At 36.5% G+C, this 14,989-nt stretch overlaps 4 protein-coding genes across 5 annotated transcripts; 3 read left to right on the top strand and 1 right to left on the bottom strand.

Annotated features, from left to right (window-relative positions):
• Window positions 1-26: 26 nt before the first annotated feature.
• LOC115455610 lies at window positions 27-2,191 on the top strand. The gene is made up of 4 exons (XM_030184236.2): window positions 27-288; window positions 723-858; window positions 1,046-1,182; window positions 1,410-2,191. Exons 1-4 carry the CDS (start codon window positions 184-186, stop codon window positions 1,578-1,580), a joined length of 549 nt encoding a protein of 182 aa, XP_030040096.2. The 5' UTR covers window positions 27-183; the 3' UTR covers window positions 1,581-2,191.
• A 671-nt stretch (window positions 2,192-2,862) lies between these two features.
• On the top strand, window positions 2,863-10,628 carry LOC115455594 (alpha-1,2-mannosyltransferase ALG9). 2 transcript variants are annotated; one of them, XM_037444539.1, is made up of 10 exons: window positions 2,863-3,076; window positions 3,230-3,258; window positions 3,943-4,109; window positions 4,489-4,675; window positions 5,075-5,274; window positions 5,561-5,838; window positions 6,207-6,364; window positions 6,992-7,176; window positions 7,923-8,132; window positions 8,541-10,628. In XM_037444539.1, the coding sequence occupies exons 4-10, from the start codon at window positions 4,548-4,550 to the stop codon at window positions 8,825-8,827; spliced, it is 1,446 nt and encodes a 481-aa protein (XP_037300436.1). In that variant the 5' UTR covers window positions 2,863-3,076; window positions 3,230-3,258; window positions 3,943-4,109; window positions 4,489-4,547; the 3' UTR covers window positions 8,828-10,628. The 2 variants fall into 2 exon arrangements, with proteins under 2 accessions (XP_037300436.1, XP_030040080.2); XM_030184220.2 differs by lacking the exon at window positions 3,230-3,258.
• A 299-nt stretch (window positions 10,629-10,927) lies between these two features.
• LOC115455595 (tubulin beta chain) lies at window positions 10,928-12,662 on the top strand. The gene is made up of 2 exons (XM_030184221.2): window positions 10,928-11,089; window positions 11,342-12,662. The coding sequence occupies exons 1-2, from the start codon at window positions 11,033-11,035 to the stop codon at window positions 12,632-12,634; spliced, it is 1,350 nt and encodes a 449-aa protein (XP_030040081.2). The 5' UTR covers window positions 10,928-11,032; the 3' UTR covers window positions 12,635-12,662.
• A 320-nt stretch (window positions 12,663-12,982) lies between these two features.
• Window positions 12,983-14,780, bottom strand: LOC115455596 (tubulin beta chain). Its single transcript, XM_030184222.2, has 2 exons — window positions 14,567-14,780; window positions 12,983-14,361 (listed from the first exon to the last, which is right to left on the bottom strand). The coding sequence occupies exons 1-2, from the start codon at window positions 14,621-14,623 to the stop codon at window positions 13,084-13,086; spliced, it is 1,335 nt and encodes a 444-aa protein (XP_030040082.2). The 5' UTR covers window positions 14,624-14,780; the 3' UTR covers window positions 12,983-13,083.
• Between the last annotated feature and the right edge of the window lie 209 nt (window positions 14,781-14,989).

Raw genomic sequence — 14,989 nt, 5'->3', positions numbered from 1 at the left:
ATATAATATAGGTCGTAACATAAATTGAATTATATTCCTGAACGAATCGCATCGCAATTTAGACGTATGCCACAAAACGTCATCGATTATTTTTCTAAAAAAAATGTAATAGGTTAGAAAATGTGCGATCGTAAATATTTGGTTTAAATTAGGTTTTTGTTTTGAGATAATAAAACAGTCAAAATGCTTTATGACGACTTTAAACCTATTGTGGATTTAGTTCTTAACAACTGGACTGCCCTTCAACTTGCTGTTGAACATGGAATGGGCGCTCCCGGCGGTGAAAAGGTGTGATATTTTGAACAATATCGTGTTCTAGTCATAGAACATAAAAAATGAATTAAATATAAATAAACTTTTGAAAATAAAAACCATTGTGCATATTTTAAGTAATAAATATTTTATTTTCAATTACTAAATAGAATAATGTTAGTCTTTTACAGCAAATTGCTAGTATTTGCATAGAAATCCACATTTCATTGTTTTAAAAGTAAATATGCGTAATTTTAAATATTCTAAACATCCAATAATATATACTTAATCATATATATTTGTGGCTCTACCCCCTCAACAAGTTGATTTTTACAAGCATCTACTACCAGTGCTTATACACTACAAAATCCTAGCAGTGCAACATCCATTCATAATTCCTTCTAATCCTATAAAATGTATGAATAAATAAGTCAATGATATTTTTATAATTGACATATTTTATGTTACAGACAGCGCAGCTAATGTCAGTGTACATAGCAAGGTACTGCGTGGAAAATGTAGTGGATAAAGATGAACTGGCTGAAGTTATAGAGGATCTGATGGACGAGGAGTTTGATACAGTGTGCCATGATAACTCACCTAAAGGTTGGTTAATTAATAAACTAAAAAAAAAGGTTTTGATGAGTAAAATTAAAAAAGAAGTGATTAGAAAATTTTTAATAACAGTGAATTTATATAAATGTTTCCAAGTAATAAAAATTCATAATATGTGTGCGAAAGGCTTGTGAGCTATGTATGAGCATATACTTACTGTAACCATATGATTTTTCAGAGGTGGCAACACTACTCCTTTTATATCTTGAACTCCTAAAAGATGGCAGACATGACGAATTGAGAGCAAGAATTGAAGCCATGCCAAAATGTCAGAAGTGGCTTAGTCAGCCCATACATGAATCTGTACCTCCACAAGTGAGTTATTGATATTATCATTGAAAAGGTTGAAGAACCAAACAAGTTTTTTTATTCATATTTTATTAATTTTTTATCACTACTTGAATTATCGCTTTAATTTGTAGAATCTCAATGAAATTTATATAAAACAATGAATATTATCACTGATATATCTGTTGTAGTTAGTTTTTTTAATTATTTGTATATAAATAGATTGTAGGCCTATTAACTACTATCAATTCCAGTGTCACGGCAACCCTGATGACGACACAACAAGCAGCAGTGATGAAGGTGAACCAGAGAATGCAATGAATGGTGATGAAGCATCATCTTCCAATCCTCGTCAAGAGTCGGAACCAATGGACGAGGATGTGGAACCAGGGTGGACAGTTGTCAGGACACGAAGGAAGAAATAAGACTATGAAAACTAGCTAATTAGTAATGTGTTATCTGGTTTCAGATATTATCTATGGTGGTTTTCCTGTAATATTGCTATATTTACCCCCAAAATATGGTATAAAAGTACTAAAGTTACAAATACTTGATATTGTCATATCACTGATGAAATAAATCATGGTGAAAATGTTAAGTTTCTTGTATAAATGTTAGATTGGTAAATTATATATATAATTTCCTATTTTTTTTTTTATTAAATAGATATTGTATGAAACCAGATAATCCATGTAAGTTTAATATATGAAATGAGTATGATTACTTGCACTTGCACAGTAAATGGGAATACAGTAGTGAAATGATTTCTCACTGAGTTGAATGTAATCACCATGCTTAGTGAGTGTTGCAGTGAAGATGTACTAAGTAGGCAAAATTGAGTTGAACTTTTAGTAGCATTTTCTTCTCTTTTAAATTTCTATCATAATTAGCTGTGTTTCGATGTACCCCATATTAAATAACTGTGTAGTGCTCCAAGTATCAAAATGATATTTTCTAAGTGTGTAGAATGTATGGATGGTTGTTGTGTTGACAATGTATTTGTATTTTTGTCGAATTAAAACTATTTTGATGTTTCTATGGTAGTATTTATTCTGTGATTTTTAACCAGTATCTGATGTTTGAAATTAAAAAAAGGATTAACTAGGATGAATGAAAAATTACCGTTAATAACAATGATATAGTGTTATTAATGATTTGAATTAAAACGTTCATTATACTAAATCTATAAATAATAATATGGTTCAAACATCTTTGATTATATAATCTCAACATTAGTATCATTCCCAATTTGCTTATTTATTTACAGTTGCAACATAGTTTTCTTTCTGATAGAATATTTTATCAGTATGAATTATTTATCAATAAACATGTAAGTCAGAATTTCAATTATTAGTTTTGTTTACGAATGTCATAATCCAGTCACACAATAGGTACGTGATAAGATGGAAATATCATACACGTTGTGATGCTATCTTCAAGAATGCGTATAATATGCCTATAATTACCTACCTACATAGTATTTTATGTAGTGGGTATGATGTCTATATTATACGATAAGGAAGAGTATATTTTATTTTTACATCTCAACAATTCTAATAAAATGTAACGAAAATCAAGTTGTTGACCAACAAATATTTTCGTCATTATTTAAAACAATATTCAAAACTTTTTCTTCGTATTGCTATCTTCGTAAACAAGAATGAGGTGTCTTCTGCCAACATGACATTTCTGAAACCATTCGTTCAATTCATTCATTCTCATGAAAAATCTTTCAGATTTTCACGAAAATTTACCATTTCAATAAAATATTAATTAATAAAGTAAATCGATAGTATCAATGTACTTGGTATAATTTAACCATCGCAATGCCCCTTACAGCGCGCCAGAGAAGCATACACAATAAAAATGGTGCTAAAAGAGCGGCAAGTTTCAATAAAGGAAAACGAAAAACTGCCGAGGGGTAATATGTTTCTCATGCTTTATAACACGCCTATATTAATTGTTGTACGTGATTTTTCACAAATATTTTACAAAATAAAATTTCGCTTCACTAATAGGTTATAATCTCCTTTGTGCACGCAAGTTAATTTTTTATTTTTCCGCTATACTGCAGTTTGGCGCGAATCCAGCATACAACCGAAGGTAAAGTCTATCTGGTGACGTTAATTAGGCATGGAAACTAATAAATAGAATAGTTTTTGTCTAATGACGCGTTAGTAGCTGTCTGGTGCTGGTCCAATGTTTAATAAAAGTTTGAGTGTCTTTTTTTATATATTAATTACTCATCAAGAAACCGATTGTAATAGCATAAAACATGTTTGTCATTACTTCCGTATCTGTTGCTTGTGGAAACATACTATTCCAAGGATATTAGCACTCATCTCTTCATTATAAAACAACATTTCTTTGCTAAGGAAGAAAATGTATGAGAATCTATCACTTTTACTATTAATATACACAGAATTGACAAGTTTGTTAATATATGCCACTAGCCAGTATGATTCAGGTTTTATTGACCTTCTGCCACTACCTGCTTGCTTGCCCTCTGAAAAATTTGGAGGTGGTTGGTCATAGGACCTTTGTAAATGCCTTGTGAGATCCTTACACGAATTGTTAAGCACACAGTGTCATGCTCTGGAATCAGCCTGTGAACTTTATGTTTCATATCACCACAAACAGGCATAATTGTGTGGACTGCCATGATATATCAACTTTCATCTAGAAATATTCAGGACCTCAAACCACTTACAGTTACATGCAGTGACGGCACTGAGATGTTCAGAAAGAAAAGCTTACATACATAATGTTATAATGATTATATTGCAGAGAATTCCTTGTGACAAATGCACCATCAGATCTACGGAGTATATCATACCCTGGTGGAGCTGTCGCACTGGTGCTCCTGTTGACTGCCCGCATAATATCTGCATATTGGGGGCAGATATCGGACTGTGACGAAACTTACAATTATTGGGAGCCATTGCATTATTTAGGTGAGATATTTTTTTATAAATTGGATGATATCAGATTTATTTGTATACAAAAAATAATACTGATAAAAAGAAAAGTTGGAAAGCAGTATAAAAGTTAATAAGTTGGGAAATAATACATCAATAAAAAAAAAATATGTGGATGTAAGGGCATTTAATAGAAACTTCTTGCATGACACCATGCATGCCAGCACCATATTGATGGTGAAGTAAACTTTTACCTCATTACTAAACATAATATGGTGAGATATTCTGAGACATGTAATGAGAGAAATCTGTTGGTGTGGCTGTTTTTGTATATTACAATTAGCAAAATTATAAAGCTTTGCAAGAATAGTCTTGCCATATTACGCAATACTTATAACAGTTTATCTTTTTGCAGTTTATGGCACAGGTCTACAGACATGGGAATACAGTCCAGTGTATGCTATCCGCTCTTACATGCCGCTGTGGCTGTTTGCTGTGCCAGCAAAGATGCTGTCGTTAATGATGAGCCCTGTCTCTGTGTTCTACACCCTGAGGCTGCTGCTGGCTGTGCTCACGGCTTGTGCCGAGTTCATGTTCTACAAGTATGTTGAAACATATCATAATTAACATATACACTAAAGAATTATTATTTTGATTATATTTAAGCTGCATGTGTTAATCATTATAGTTTTTTTTTGTTTATATTATACCAAATGTTAAAAAACATGTTATTTTATGAGACAGTCATAACGCCATGGTTTAGTAGTTTTGGGTGGTGTTGCCAATTTTCACTATTAATAGATAACTATGGTAATTACTGCCAAGGGAGTAATTGACACATTTGGTATAATATAAAAAAAAAATACTATAACTAAGTAACAGCTTTGCTCTTTGATTTCATTAGATTCGTGAAATGGTCAGAGGTCTTTATTTCGTATTAAAAAAATATATATGTAAATAGTTTGTATCATGTATTTTAATGTTAATTTATTTGTTTACAGAGCTGTCTGCCACGAGTTCGGGGTGCATGTGGGGCGCGTGTGGCTGGCCCTGTCCCTCCCCGCGGCTGGTAACTTCTTCTCCGCCAGTGCGATGCTGCCGTCAGCGTGGTCGGGAGCGCTCGCCAGCGCCGCGCTTGCTTGCTGGTGGCGACGACGGTACCCGCTTGCTATTGTATTTACCGCCGCTACTACGTTACTTAGTAAGTTATACTATATGCAACCTTATGTCTACCTGCAACAGTTGCTTTTTCATTGACTTATTTGATTGTTAGTGGCGGTGATGGAATTTTCAGGAGCAAACCAATTATTACTTGAACTCTTTTGTATAACAATTATATTAAAAAAAAAAGCATTTTTGATATATATTATGAACATTATTTGCTAAAACATTTCATGTAAATAATTTTCATTACCAACCTTTTTTTGATATTTGTTGTAACAAAGTCATTGCTATACATTTTTTAAAGCATAAAATCTTTATTATAGGCTGGCCATTCACAGCACTTCTCGGACTGCCAATCGCAATCGACATGCTCCTCATGAAGCACATGTTTGTGGACTTCTTCAAGTGGTCTCTGGTTTCGCTGGTCGTCATTCTAGTACCCACTGTGTTGGTTGACTCGTGGCATTACGGCAGACTGGTCATTGCTCCGTGGAATATAGTGGCATATAACATATTAACTGAACATGGACCAGATTTATATGGTGTGGAGCCATGGACGTATTATTTCGTCAATGGATTTTTGAATTTCAACCTTGTTTGGGTGAGTCATAAGTATGGATTTAATATATAAGGTTGTCTGATAATAAATTTGTTCCTTAGAAAACTATGGCTGCCTTAAGTTAAACTAACGGTGGTCACACTACACTATAATAAATTTGTATGGTAACAAACTTTTGTTACGATACATGTTAATTCTGTCAGTGGACGCGTATAAAAATTTACGTTGATATCTCATAAAGGATCATAAAAATGCAAGCATCATGGACACACTGAAAAATACTAATACATATTAATATTATAAAAGAGAATGATCGAAATATAATAATAAAGTCTTTCAATACATCACATTTTTTTATACGTCAAATGTCTGTTAAAATATTTTTTACAATAAATATTCACTCATTCCAGGTACTCGCACTATCATGTCCGCTACTCCTGCTGGCCTGCACAGCAATAGCGACGCGTTCGACGTCCCGCGCGGCATTCTGCGCGCCGTACTGGTTGGATCTGATGCCGTTGGCTCTCTGGCTGGCTGTGTTCATGATTCAACCACATAAAGAGGAGCGGTAAGTGAGCTGGAATTATATAAGTTGCAAAAATAGTATACTTGAACCATGTATTGGAGTTTTTACTTTAAATTTACTGGTACTTACCTACTTACTTAATGCTGAGGCATTAATTAAGCAAAAGCTAGTTTAATATCAATATGTAAAAATATTTTTAAGATAAAGTGAGATAAGATTCTTGATTTTTTGGTTTGTAAAGATTGTAATAAACCAGCCGAGATATTTAAAAGAGTTAGGGTCACCCATGATCATCTAAAACGCCATATAAATCGTCGGTGAGTTGTGATTCATTGAAAAAGTGTAAGCAATTAATTGATTTTCTGCAAGAAAATCAATGTGTATCATTGGTCATCAATGGTATCATTCCTCCATGCTGCTTTTTATTATCTAAACTGACAGTTATTGAAATAAGACTATTTATAAATTTTATCGCTGCTTTTTATATTATTATTTTAATTCCTCCCCACGACCACAAAGGCTGCAAAGTCTTCCAATCGTCGATAGAAAATAATAATATAAATAACCGAGATAAAATCCGTAAATAATTTTATTTCAATGTCTAACATGCGTAAGCATAAGAAATCATTTAACTAGCAGTTGACTAATGATGTATTTTTAATGTTCCAGCTTCCTATACCCAGCGTACAGTCTGATAGTCCTGGCCGGCGCGATAGGGCTGGACTGCCTCCAGAAGATGACGTTCGCGGTGGGCACGGAGCTGTTTCGCTGGAGGAAGGAGCGCGAGCGGCGACACTACCTCGCCTACACGGGCCCGCTGATGGTGCTGTGTGTTGTTGTGGCTGGATTGGCTGGTGAGTTTGTTTTTATGTTTATTATTTGTTTCTAACATTAAACAAAACTCAAATACCGTGCTTGGCTTTGTGTTTAAGATAATCAGATTGATATTTCACTAGTTTATGCTTAGTGATGTCTACAGAAATAAAATAATATACTAAATATGTTGTTCATAGTGTATTATTAATACATTGGCTGCGGTGCCAAAACATTGAATTGTTCACCAGTTCGAGGCATTACGCTCCAAGTGTGTTGTCCCGCTCTGGCGTTTGACGTTGCGACGCGATAGAATGAGACAATCTTAAGTATTTTATTTTTCAAAACTCCAGTTACATACACGCGCGTTGCGTTACAAAGAACACAACTGAGTGAGCCGCAGTCAATGTATTGATTACGATTATATCGCGGTGAGGTCATAATAAGACTTGGTGATGTTCGCGTTTACGCCCGCGGGAGTAGCCTTTCATGCTTCAAAGATACCTAAAACATTAGTTATTCATAGCAGCTTATGCATGACACGAGCGCCATCTATTAAAAACTCCATTACTTGTCATGGGACCAAATTACCGAAAAAAAGTATATTTGAATCCAGGACAAGGTCTACCCGTAACCCAAATTTCACCTAAATCCGTTCAGCTGTTTCTGCATTTACCCTGAACAAACATCCAATCATTTTTACAAACTTTCGCATTTCCAATATCAATAAAATAGTAGAAAGTAAGATAAAACAAGTAAAAGTAAGATTGCTATTTCATTTTTACAGGCGTATCCCGTATAGCGGCATTATACACGAACTACCAAGCTCCGATGACTATTCTCCACGACTTGCCTAAAAGTGAAGGCATAGTTTGCTTCGGCAAGGAGTGGTACCGATCACCGTCAAGCTTCCACCTGCCGTCAGGCTACGAGATCAGATTCGTGCCCAGCGAGTTCAAAGGGCAGTTGCCAGCGCCGTATTCTCACGTTCATAATGGTGAGTGGCTTTATTTTGCCAAGTAATAGATAATATGATTGATTTGATTTTTATTTAATTAAAACATTGTAGTGAGGCATTGACGGTTCGTGACTAACTTCAGTTGACTATAAAACTAGGCATGAAATATACTCATAAACAAATTAGGCATGAAGTACCTAAAGGTATTGTACTTTTACTGGGTCGGGCAAAGTGATATTAGGGTTTTTTTGCCCAGTATCAGTCCGGAGACTGGAATTTGTGCCTGATCGATATATCGATAGGCTCGCCCCCTATGACATCATGGGACGGAACACACATGGCTACAATTAATTGCCCTGTTTGCCTCTATGACTACCCCTTTGAGGATAAAGACGTGATATGTTTTTTTTTTAATTTTATTATACCCTAAAAGATTTTTTTTTTCAGCAACCCGTCTCATCCATCCACACTTCAACGACTTAAACAAAGGCGACAATCGAACGTACTATCGACCCTCACAATGCCACTACCTAGTCGACTCGGACTTAAGCAAGCCCAATACTCTACAACCAGCCTACCACAAAGATACAACCAAATGGGAAATAGTGACCACCATTCCAATGCTAAACGCGGACCGTTCGCATAAAATATTCAGAGCGTTCTACGTTCCGATGTTGTCGTACAGGAACAACGTATTTGGAAATTTGTTTCTTTTGAAAAATAAGTTATTATAATTGTGATAAGGGTTGTGTGTGAGGACGCGGATTTAGAGAGATGGTTGTGGGCTCGACCTCCCAAAAATATTATTAGGTGTAAGTATTGCTAGATTTATTATTCACATTAAAATATGCTATGGAAGTGAAACATTTATTATGGTTTTCTCCTCAAAACTCTTGTGAACAGATTTTTTTGTGACTAACTGATGGGATATTCTAAATCCGCGCCATAGGTCATTATGTATAAGTAATTTGTACAAGGTGTTGATTGAGACTTAAAAATGATGTTAGTTGAGTCTTAAACGCGCTAGAGATCGTTCTAAACTTAAGTATATAGAATTATTAATGAGCAAATATTGTCTTCTGTAGTATAAGTCTATCGCCAATAGTATAATTATTCAAAATGCTACCATAATTTTATAACTACTTCCTAAAACCATGTTCGAGTCGGTTTTCAATATTGAGTCTATGAATGTTACTCGGCCATGGTTTAATAGCAGCCGTTTTTTATAAACGATCTCAATCTTAATCTTCGATCCGATCCCGAGAATAGACAAATCAAAATAAATCATTTGTACGATTGTCAAAAAAACTTCGTTCTGATTGGCCCATTTTCATTGAAAATACCGGTGAGACATTGGTTTTATAAATACCGATCTAAACGTTTCGATCTACGCAGCATGGTCAAGATTTGTTAACAAAATGCAAAAAGTACAATAAAATATAATACATATCGTGTAAAATTCGTATCAAGCATTAGTATTGGCTAGAATCTTCCCCTAACTCGTCTGACTTAGTCCATTAAAATGCAGTCAAAGTTTAATTAGTTTTTTTACAGTCTTGTAAAAAAACTAGTTAAACCTTGACTGCATTTTAATGGATTTTTATGTCAAAAAATTACGAATTTTGACATAGATTATACAAACATAATTATAATGTTGTCCTATTTATCGATAAAGAAAACAGGAGATATAAACTTATTTATGCGTTCGTTTGACAAAGCAAGCAAGTTGTCGTTCGCCCAATGCGAAGTGCCACTCCTGGCATAAACAGTAGGAATGGCAGCTAGAAGTTTCAATTATAAATTACTTGACTATGATAAGCGCCTGCCAGAAATCTCTGATCAATGGCGATCAGGTTTTTATGCTAAAGAAGTGCTTTCTAATGGATAGCAAACTTACCGCAATAGGTATATTAGTAAAGCGTATTTATCGCTAATTTAATATTAATAAATTATATGTTATTTTACTGTAACATTGATGATTTGTTATACACCCAATTGCCACAAAAATACAGTTGCATTTTCCTTATCAGTTGCTAACTTGTATTCAGTTACCATATTTATAGATTTTTGTTAAGTTTCAATTAGTGATTTACTAGTGAATTATTTGCATCGAGTTCACAAGTGAATCATAAATAATATACACGAAATATAAAATTTCTATGAATATACTATATAGTTGTCCTCAAAAAGTGTTTGTAATGTCAATGAATTGTGACTATGTTTTTGTCCGTATAAAATAATTACAAGTATAGGATTAAGCATGTCTAGTCATAACTAAAATAATACGTGATTAAGGGCCTTTTTCACAACTAAGTGATTGTTACTCGTCACGCAAATGTATAAGTCGATCAAATAGAAAAGTTACACTTTAATGTATGCTCCCAAATAATAAAGCAGTACTATTTACATTAGCAGCTTAATATGTTAACAGTCAAATAAAATTCACTTGAAACTTGTGAAGCCGGCCCTTATTGTAAGAATTTCAGTGCAATTAATTTGTTATAATTTTGTGAAATAAATCTTTTATACCATGTATGAGAGTGTTTAATTTCTGCAGCTTAACATATAAAATTACAAAGAAGAAAATTGTTTAGATATTTATAGGATTAAATCTTATCCAGTGTGGGGTGGGAAAATCCTTAGATGAATGAAAATATAAATTACGCCGAAGCAAATGTCATGGCAAATGTCACCGTAATGACTCTTTTTTTCCAAACATATAATTTAGGGGGCATTGGTCCCCATTTTTCTCCTTGGTGACGCTCATGTGTCGTACTACCGTTCCGCAACCAAATAGATTTTATAAGTGAATCTATGAACCCATGAAACAATTTCATTATAATTTATTTCTAAGTTAGATGTAGACGTAATTTATTACATTAAATTATTTTTTATTATTTTATTTAATAATTTATTTATTTAAATAAATTCTAGTTAGAATGCGCGAAATAGTTCACGTACAAGTAGGAAGGTGTGGAAATCAGATTGGAGCAAAGGTAAAAAAATATTTTATGTTAATTTTATACATTCGGACCCAAAGTATTCACGTACTTTTAACCAATGCGGGGAATCTGTTCAATAATAAACTCATGTTTAACAAACATTTCACCTGACGCGACCTAACACTTATGAGAAGTTATTTCTAGCCTTTAAAAAATGTCATCGCAAAGATTGCACCGTATTACACCCATAATTTGGTTATACACAAGCATTCACGAATAAACATTTAAAACCAATTATTTTTTCAGTTCTGGGAAGTAATATCAGACGAGCATGGTATTGACCCCAATGGATGTTACCACGGCGACTCCGACCTTCAGTTGGAGCGCATTAACGTGTACTACAACGAAGGTTCTTGCGCAAAGTACGTCCCACGGGCTATACTAGTCGACCTCGAACCAGGGACCATGGACTCCATCCGTGGCGGGATGTTTGGAGCACTCTTTCGACCTGACAACATCGTTTACGGCTTAACCGGTGCAGGCAATAACTGGGCTAAAGGGTATTACACAGAAGGCGCAGATTTACTTGAATCAGTACTAGACGTTATCAGGAAAGAAGCTGAAGGTTGTGACTGCTTGCAAGGGTTTCAGCTCGTGCACTCGATTGGCGGAGGAACTGGTTCGGGAATGGGGTCATTACTTTTAGCTAACCTAACCGAAGAATATCCTGATAGAATCACCGTTACTTATTCCATCATGCCTAGTCCAAAAGTATCTGATACTGTGGTGGAACCTTATAATTCAACACTCTCTATCAACCAACTTATAGAGAACTCAACGCAGTCGTATTGCATTGATAATGAGGCGCTGTATGATATCTGCTTTAGGACACTAAAACTGATGACACCGACGTATGGAGATCTAAACCATCTGGTCTCAGCGACTATGTCAGGCGTGACGACGTGTTTGAGGTTTCCGGGGCAGTTGAATGCAGATCTTCGCAAGCTCGCGGTGAATATGGTACCGTTTCCGCGACTGCATTTCTTCATGCCTGGCTTTGCGCCCTTAACATCAAGAGGAAGTCAACAATACCGCGCCCTGACTGTACCCGAGTTGACATTACAAATGTTTGATGCAAAGAATATGATGGCAGCGTGTGACCCTCGCCACGGACGCTACCTGACCGTTGCAGCCGTCTTTCGCGGCCGCATGTCCATGAAGGAGGTGGACGAGCAGATGCTCAACATTCAGAAAAAGAATAAAGACTTCTTTGTTGAATGGATACCTAATAATGTCAAGACAGCAGTGTGCGACATTCCGCCACGAGGATTGAAGATATCATCCACATTCATCGGTAATACTACAGCAATTCAAGAGGTGTTTAAACGCATTGCTGAGCAATTCGCAGCAATGTTTAGGAGAAAGGCGTTTCTTCATTGGTACACTGGGGAGGGAATGGATGAGACAGATTTCACTGACGCTGATAATAATGTCAGTGATCTGATATCGGAGTACCAACAGTACCAGGATGCGACCATAGATGACCAGGAATTTGATGAAGAGGAAGGCGACGAACACAATGATGAGAGTGATGAATAAGTTAATAAATTGTTTTTAATAATTTAAATGTGTTTTATTTGGAGTATATGATCGTATATTTTGATAGCCCGCAACGAAGACGTGGTTTTTCGAAAGTTTGCGTTGGCTTTCGATCTTGTGAATAGACGTGTGAGAATTTATGATGACGCATGTGTTGAAACGAGGTGGCCGCGAGTTCAGTTACCGGGCTGAAATTGTGTGACAATGTATTCATGAATATCGGATTTAGATGTGTTTACAATCAAAGCTCCCTTAGCTCCCCAGATAAACTTTCCCATGTCGCGTGTGGCTAAGTCTTGTGTGTCGTGCCTAATACAACTTTGTCAAACTACCTCAATAAATCAACAATTTCAGTATAGTGTATATTTTTTAAAATATAACATCCAAACATTAAGTACGCCTAACACTAAACATTGACATTCAAGACAATACAATAACAGGACAAACATTTACTCTTCTTCTTCTACCTCTTCGTCAAACTCCCCTTCATCGTCAGCTGTCGCGTCCTGGTACTGCTGGTATTCCGACACCAGGTCGTTCATGTTGCTCTCTGCCTCCGTGAACTCCATCTCGTCCATGCCTTCACCTGTATACCAATGCAGGAACGCTTTCCGCCTGAACATTGCTGTGAACTGTTCAGATATCCTCTTAAAAAGTTCCTGGATCGCTGTAGTGTTGCCTATAAATGTGGCAGACATCTTGAGCCCACGAGGCGGAATGTCACACACAGCTGTCTTGACGTTATTGGGGATCCACTCAACGAAATAACTGCTGTTTTTATTTTGGATATTGAGCATTTGTTCGTCCACCTCCTTCATGGACATGCGGCCGCGGAAGACGGCGGCGACGGTTAAGTAGCGTCCATGGCGAGGATCGCACGCCGCCATCATATTTTTCGCGTCGAACATCTGCTGAGTGAGCTCGGGGACAGTGAGGGCACGATATTGTTGGCTTCCTCGTGATGTTAATGGTGCAAACCCAGGCATGAAAAAGTGCAGACGCGGGAACGGCACCATATTCACGGCTAGTTTCCGCAGATCTGCATTCAGTTGCCCTGGGAACCTCAGACATGTGGTCACGCCAGACATGGTCGCTGATACTAGATGATTTAAGTCTCCATACGTAGGCGTCGTCAGTTTGAGCGTTCTAAAGCAAATGTCATACAGTGCTTCGTTGTCTATGCAGTAAGTTTCATCAGTGTTTTCAACGAGCTGATGAACTGATAGCGTCGCGTTGTATGGCTCTACTACAGTGTCAGATACTTTAGGACTCGGGACAACAGAGAACGTATTCATTATACGATCAGGATATTCTTCCCTTATCTTCGATATGAGTAAGGTACCCATGCCTGATCCTGTGCCTCCTCCCAGGGAATGAGTCAACTGAAACCCTTGTAAGCAATCACAACCCTCCGCTTCTTTTCTGACAACGTCCAAGACAGAGTCAACTAGCTCTGCTCCTTCTGTGTAGTGTCCTTTGGCCCAGTTGTTGCCAGCGCCGGACTGGCCGAAGACAAAGTTATCTGGCCTGAAGATTTGCCCGAAAGGCCCCGAACGCACAGAGTCCATGGTGCCAGGCTCAAGGTCTACCAGCACCGCACGAGGCACGTACTTCCCGCCAGACGCCTCGTTGTAGTAGACATTGATGCGTTCCAATTGCAGGTCGGAATCGCCGTTGTAAGCCCCGGTGGAGTCGATCCCGTGTTCGTCGGAGATGACTTCCCAGAACTGTAAAAAAAATTACACCTACATTAATTATTTGCGACAGAACGGTTAAAACGTATTTTGAACACTTTATGGGATCCACGTCAAATTACAGTTTCTAACGGAAAATTTTGGATTTTTATCCTATTAGATAAGGGGTAAATTTAGCTATTCTTACGGATAACAATGTGTCGCACATGTGAGAATACCTTCACATGCGACGAATTACCTTGGCTCCGATCTGGTTTCCGCATTGCCCGGCTTGGATGTGGACGATTTCCCTCATGATGATCACACAAAAAATTTTGCGCCTAAAAGCTAGATTCAAGATTTACTTTCTATAAATTTGTCATACAAAAAATAAATGTATAAAAATGCGATAAGATTACTGCACGTGCATCCTACGTGAAAATTTATTCAATAATGGGCCCGCATTCTTTTGTCATTCGACACGGCGATTGTAATTCGAAGTTTAAATTAACGTTATATTTTTTTTATCAGCCAGTTTTAATGTGGTGATATCATTATATGCCTCCTTTTGACGTTGGTCAATATGTGTGCCAACGCTTGGACCAAATGTATTGACGCCGAAAGCATAATTCATCCACCAATACCCTTTTAAAATTCAAAGACATACCCCTGAATATAAAAT

This window comes from Manduca sexta, chromosome 28 (genome assembly GCF_014839805.1).
Source record: "Manduca sexta isolate Smith_Timp_Sample1 chromosome 28, JHU_Msex_v1.0, whole genome shotgun sequence".
Classification (NCBI taxonomy): domain Eukaryota; kingdom Metazoa; phylum Arthropoda; class Insecta; order Lepidoptera; family Sphingidae; genus Manduca; species Manduca sexta.
Note: the sequence above shows the minus strand (reverse complement) of the source record. Positions and strands in the feature narration are given on the sequence as shown.

What these genes read in the sequence shown, in the direction of transcription:
- LOC115455596 (XM_030184222.2), bottom strand. Translation starts at nt 14,623, where the DNA reads ATGAGGGAAATCGTCCACATCCAAGCCGGGCAATGCGGAAACCAGATC. An exon ending in GAAACCAGATCGGAGCCAAG is followed by an intron (nt 14,362 to 14,566) that starts GTAATTCGTCGC and finishes TTTTTTTTACAG; the next exon opens with TTCTGGGAAGTCATCTCCGA.
- LOC115455610 (XM_030184236.2), top strand. Translation starts at nt 184, where the DNA reads ATGCTTTATGACGACTTTAAACCTATTGTGGATTTAGTTCTTAACAAC. An exon ending in GCGCTCCCGGCGGTGAAAAG is followed by an intron (nt 289 to 722) that starts GTGTGATATTTT and finishes TTTATGTTACAG; the next exon opens with ACAGCGCAGCTAATGTCAGT. An exon ending in CCATGATAACTCACCTAAAG is followed by an intron (nt 859 to 1,045) that starts GTTGGTTAATTA and finishes ATGATTTTTCAG; the next exon opens with AGGTGGCAACACTACTCCTT.
- LOC115455594 (XM_030184220.2), top strand. Translation starts at nt 2,982, where the DNA reads ATGCCCCTTACAGCGCGCCAGAGAAGCATACACAATAAAAATGGTGCT. An exon ending in CGCCGCTACTACGTTACTTA is followed by an intron (nt 5,275 to 5,560) that starts GTAAGTTATACT and finishes TCTTTATTATAG; the next exon opens with GCTGGCCATTCACAGCACTT. An exon ending in TGAATTTCAACCTTGTTTGG is followed by an intron (nt 5,839 to 6,206) that starts GTGAGTCATAAG and finishes CACTCATTCCAG; the next exon opens with GTACTCGCACTATCATGTCC.
- LOC115455595 (XM_030184221.2), top strand. Translation starts at nt 11,033, where the DNA reads ATGCGCGAAATAGTTCACGTACAAGTAGGAAGGTGTGGAAATCAGATT. An exon ending in GAAATCAGATTGGAGCAAAG is followed by an intron (nt 11,090 to 11,341) that starts GTAAAAAAATAT and finishes TTATTTTTTCAG; the next exon opens with TTCTGGGAAGTAATATCAGA.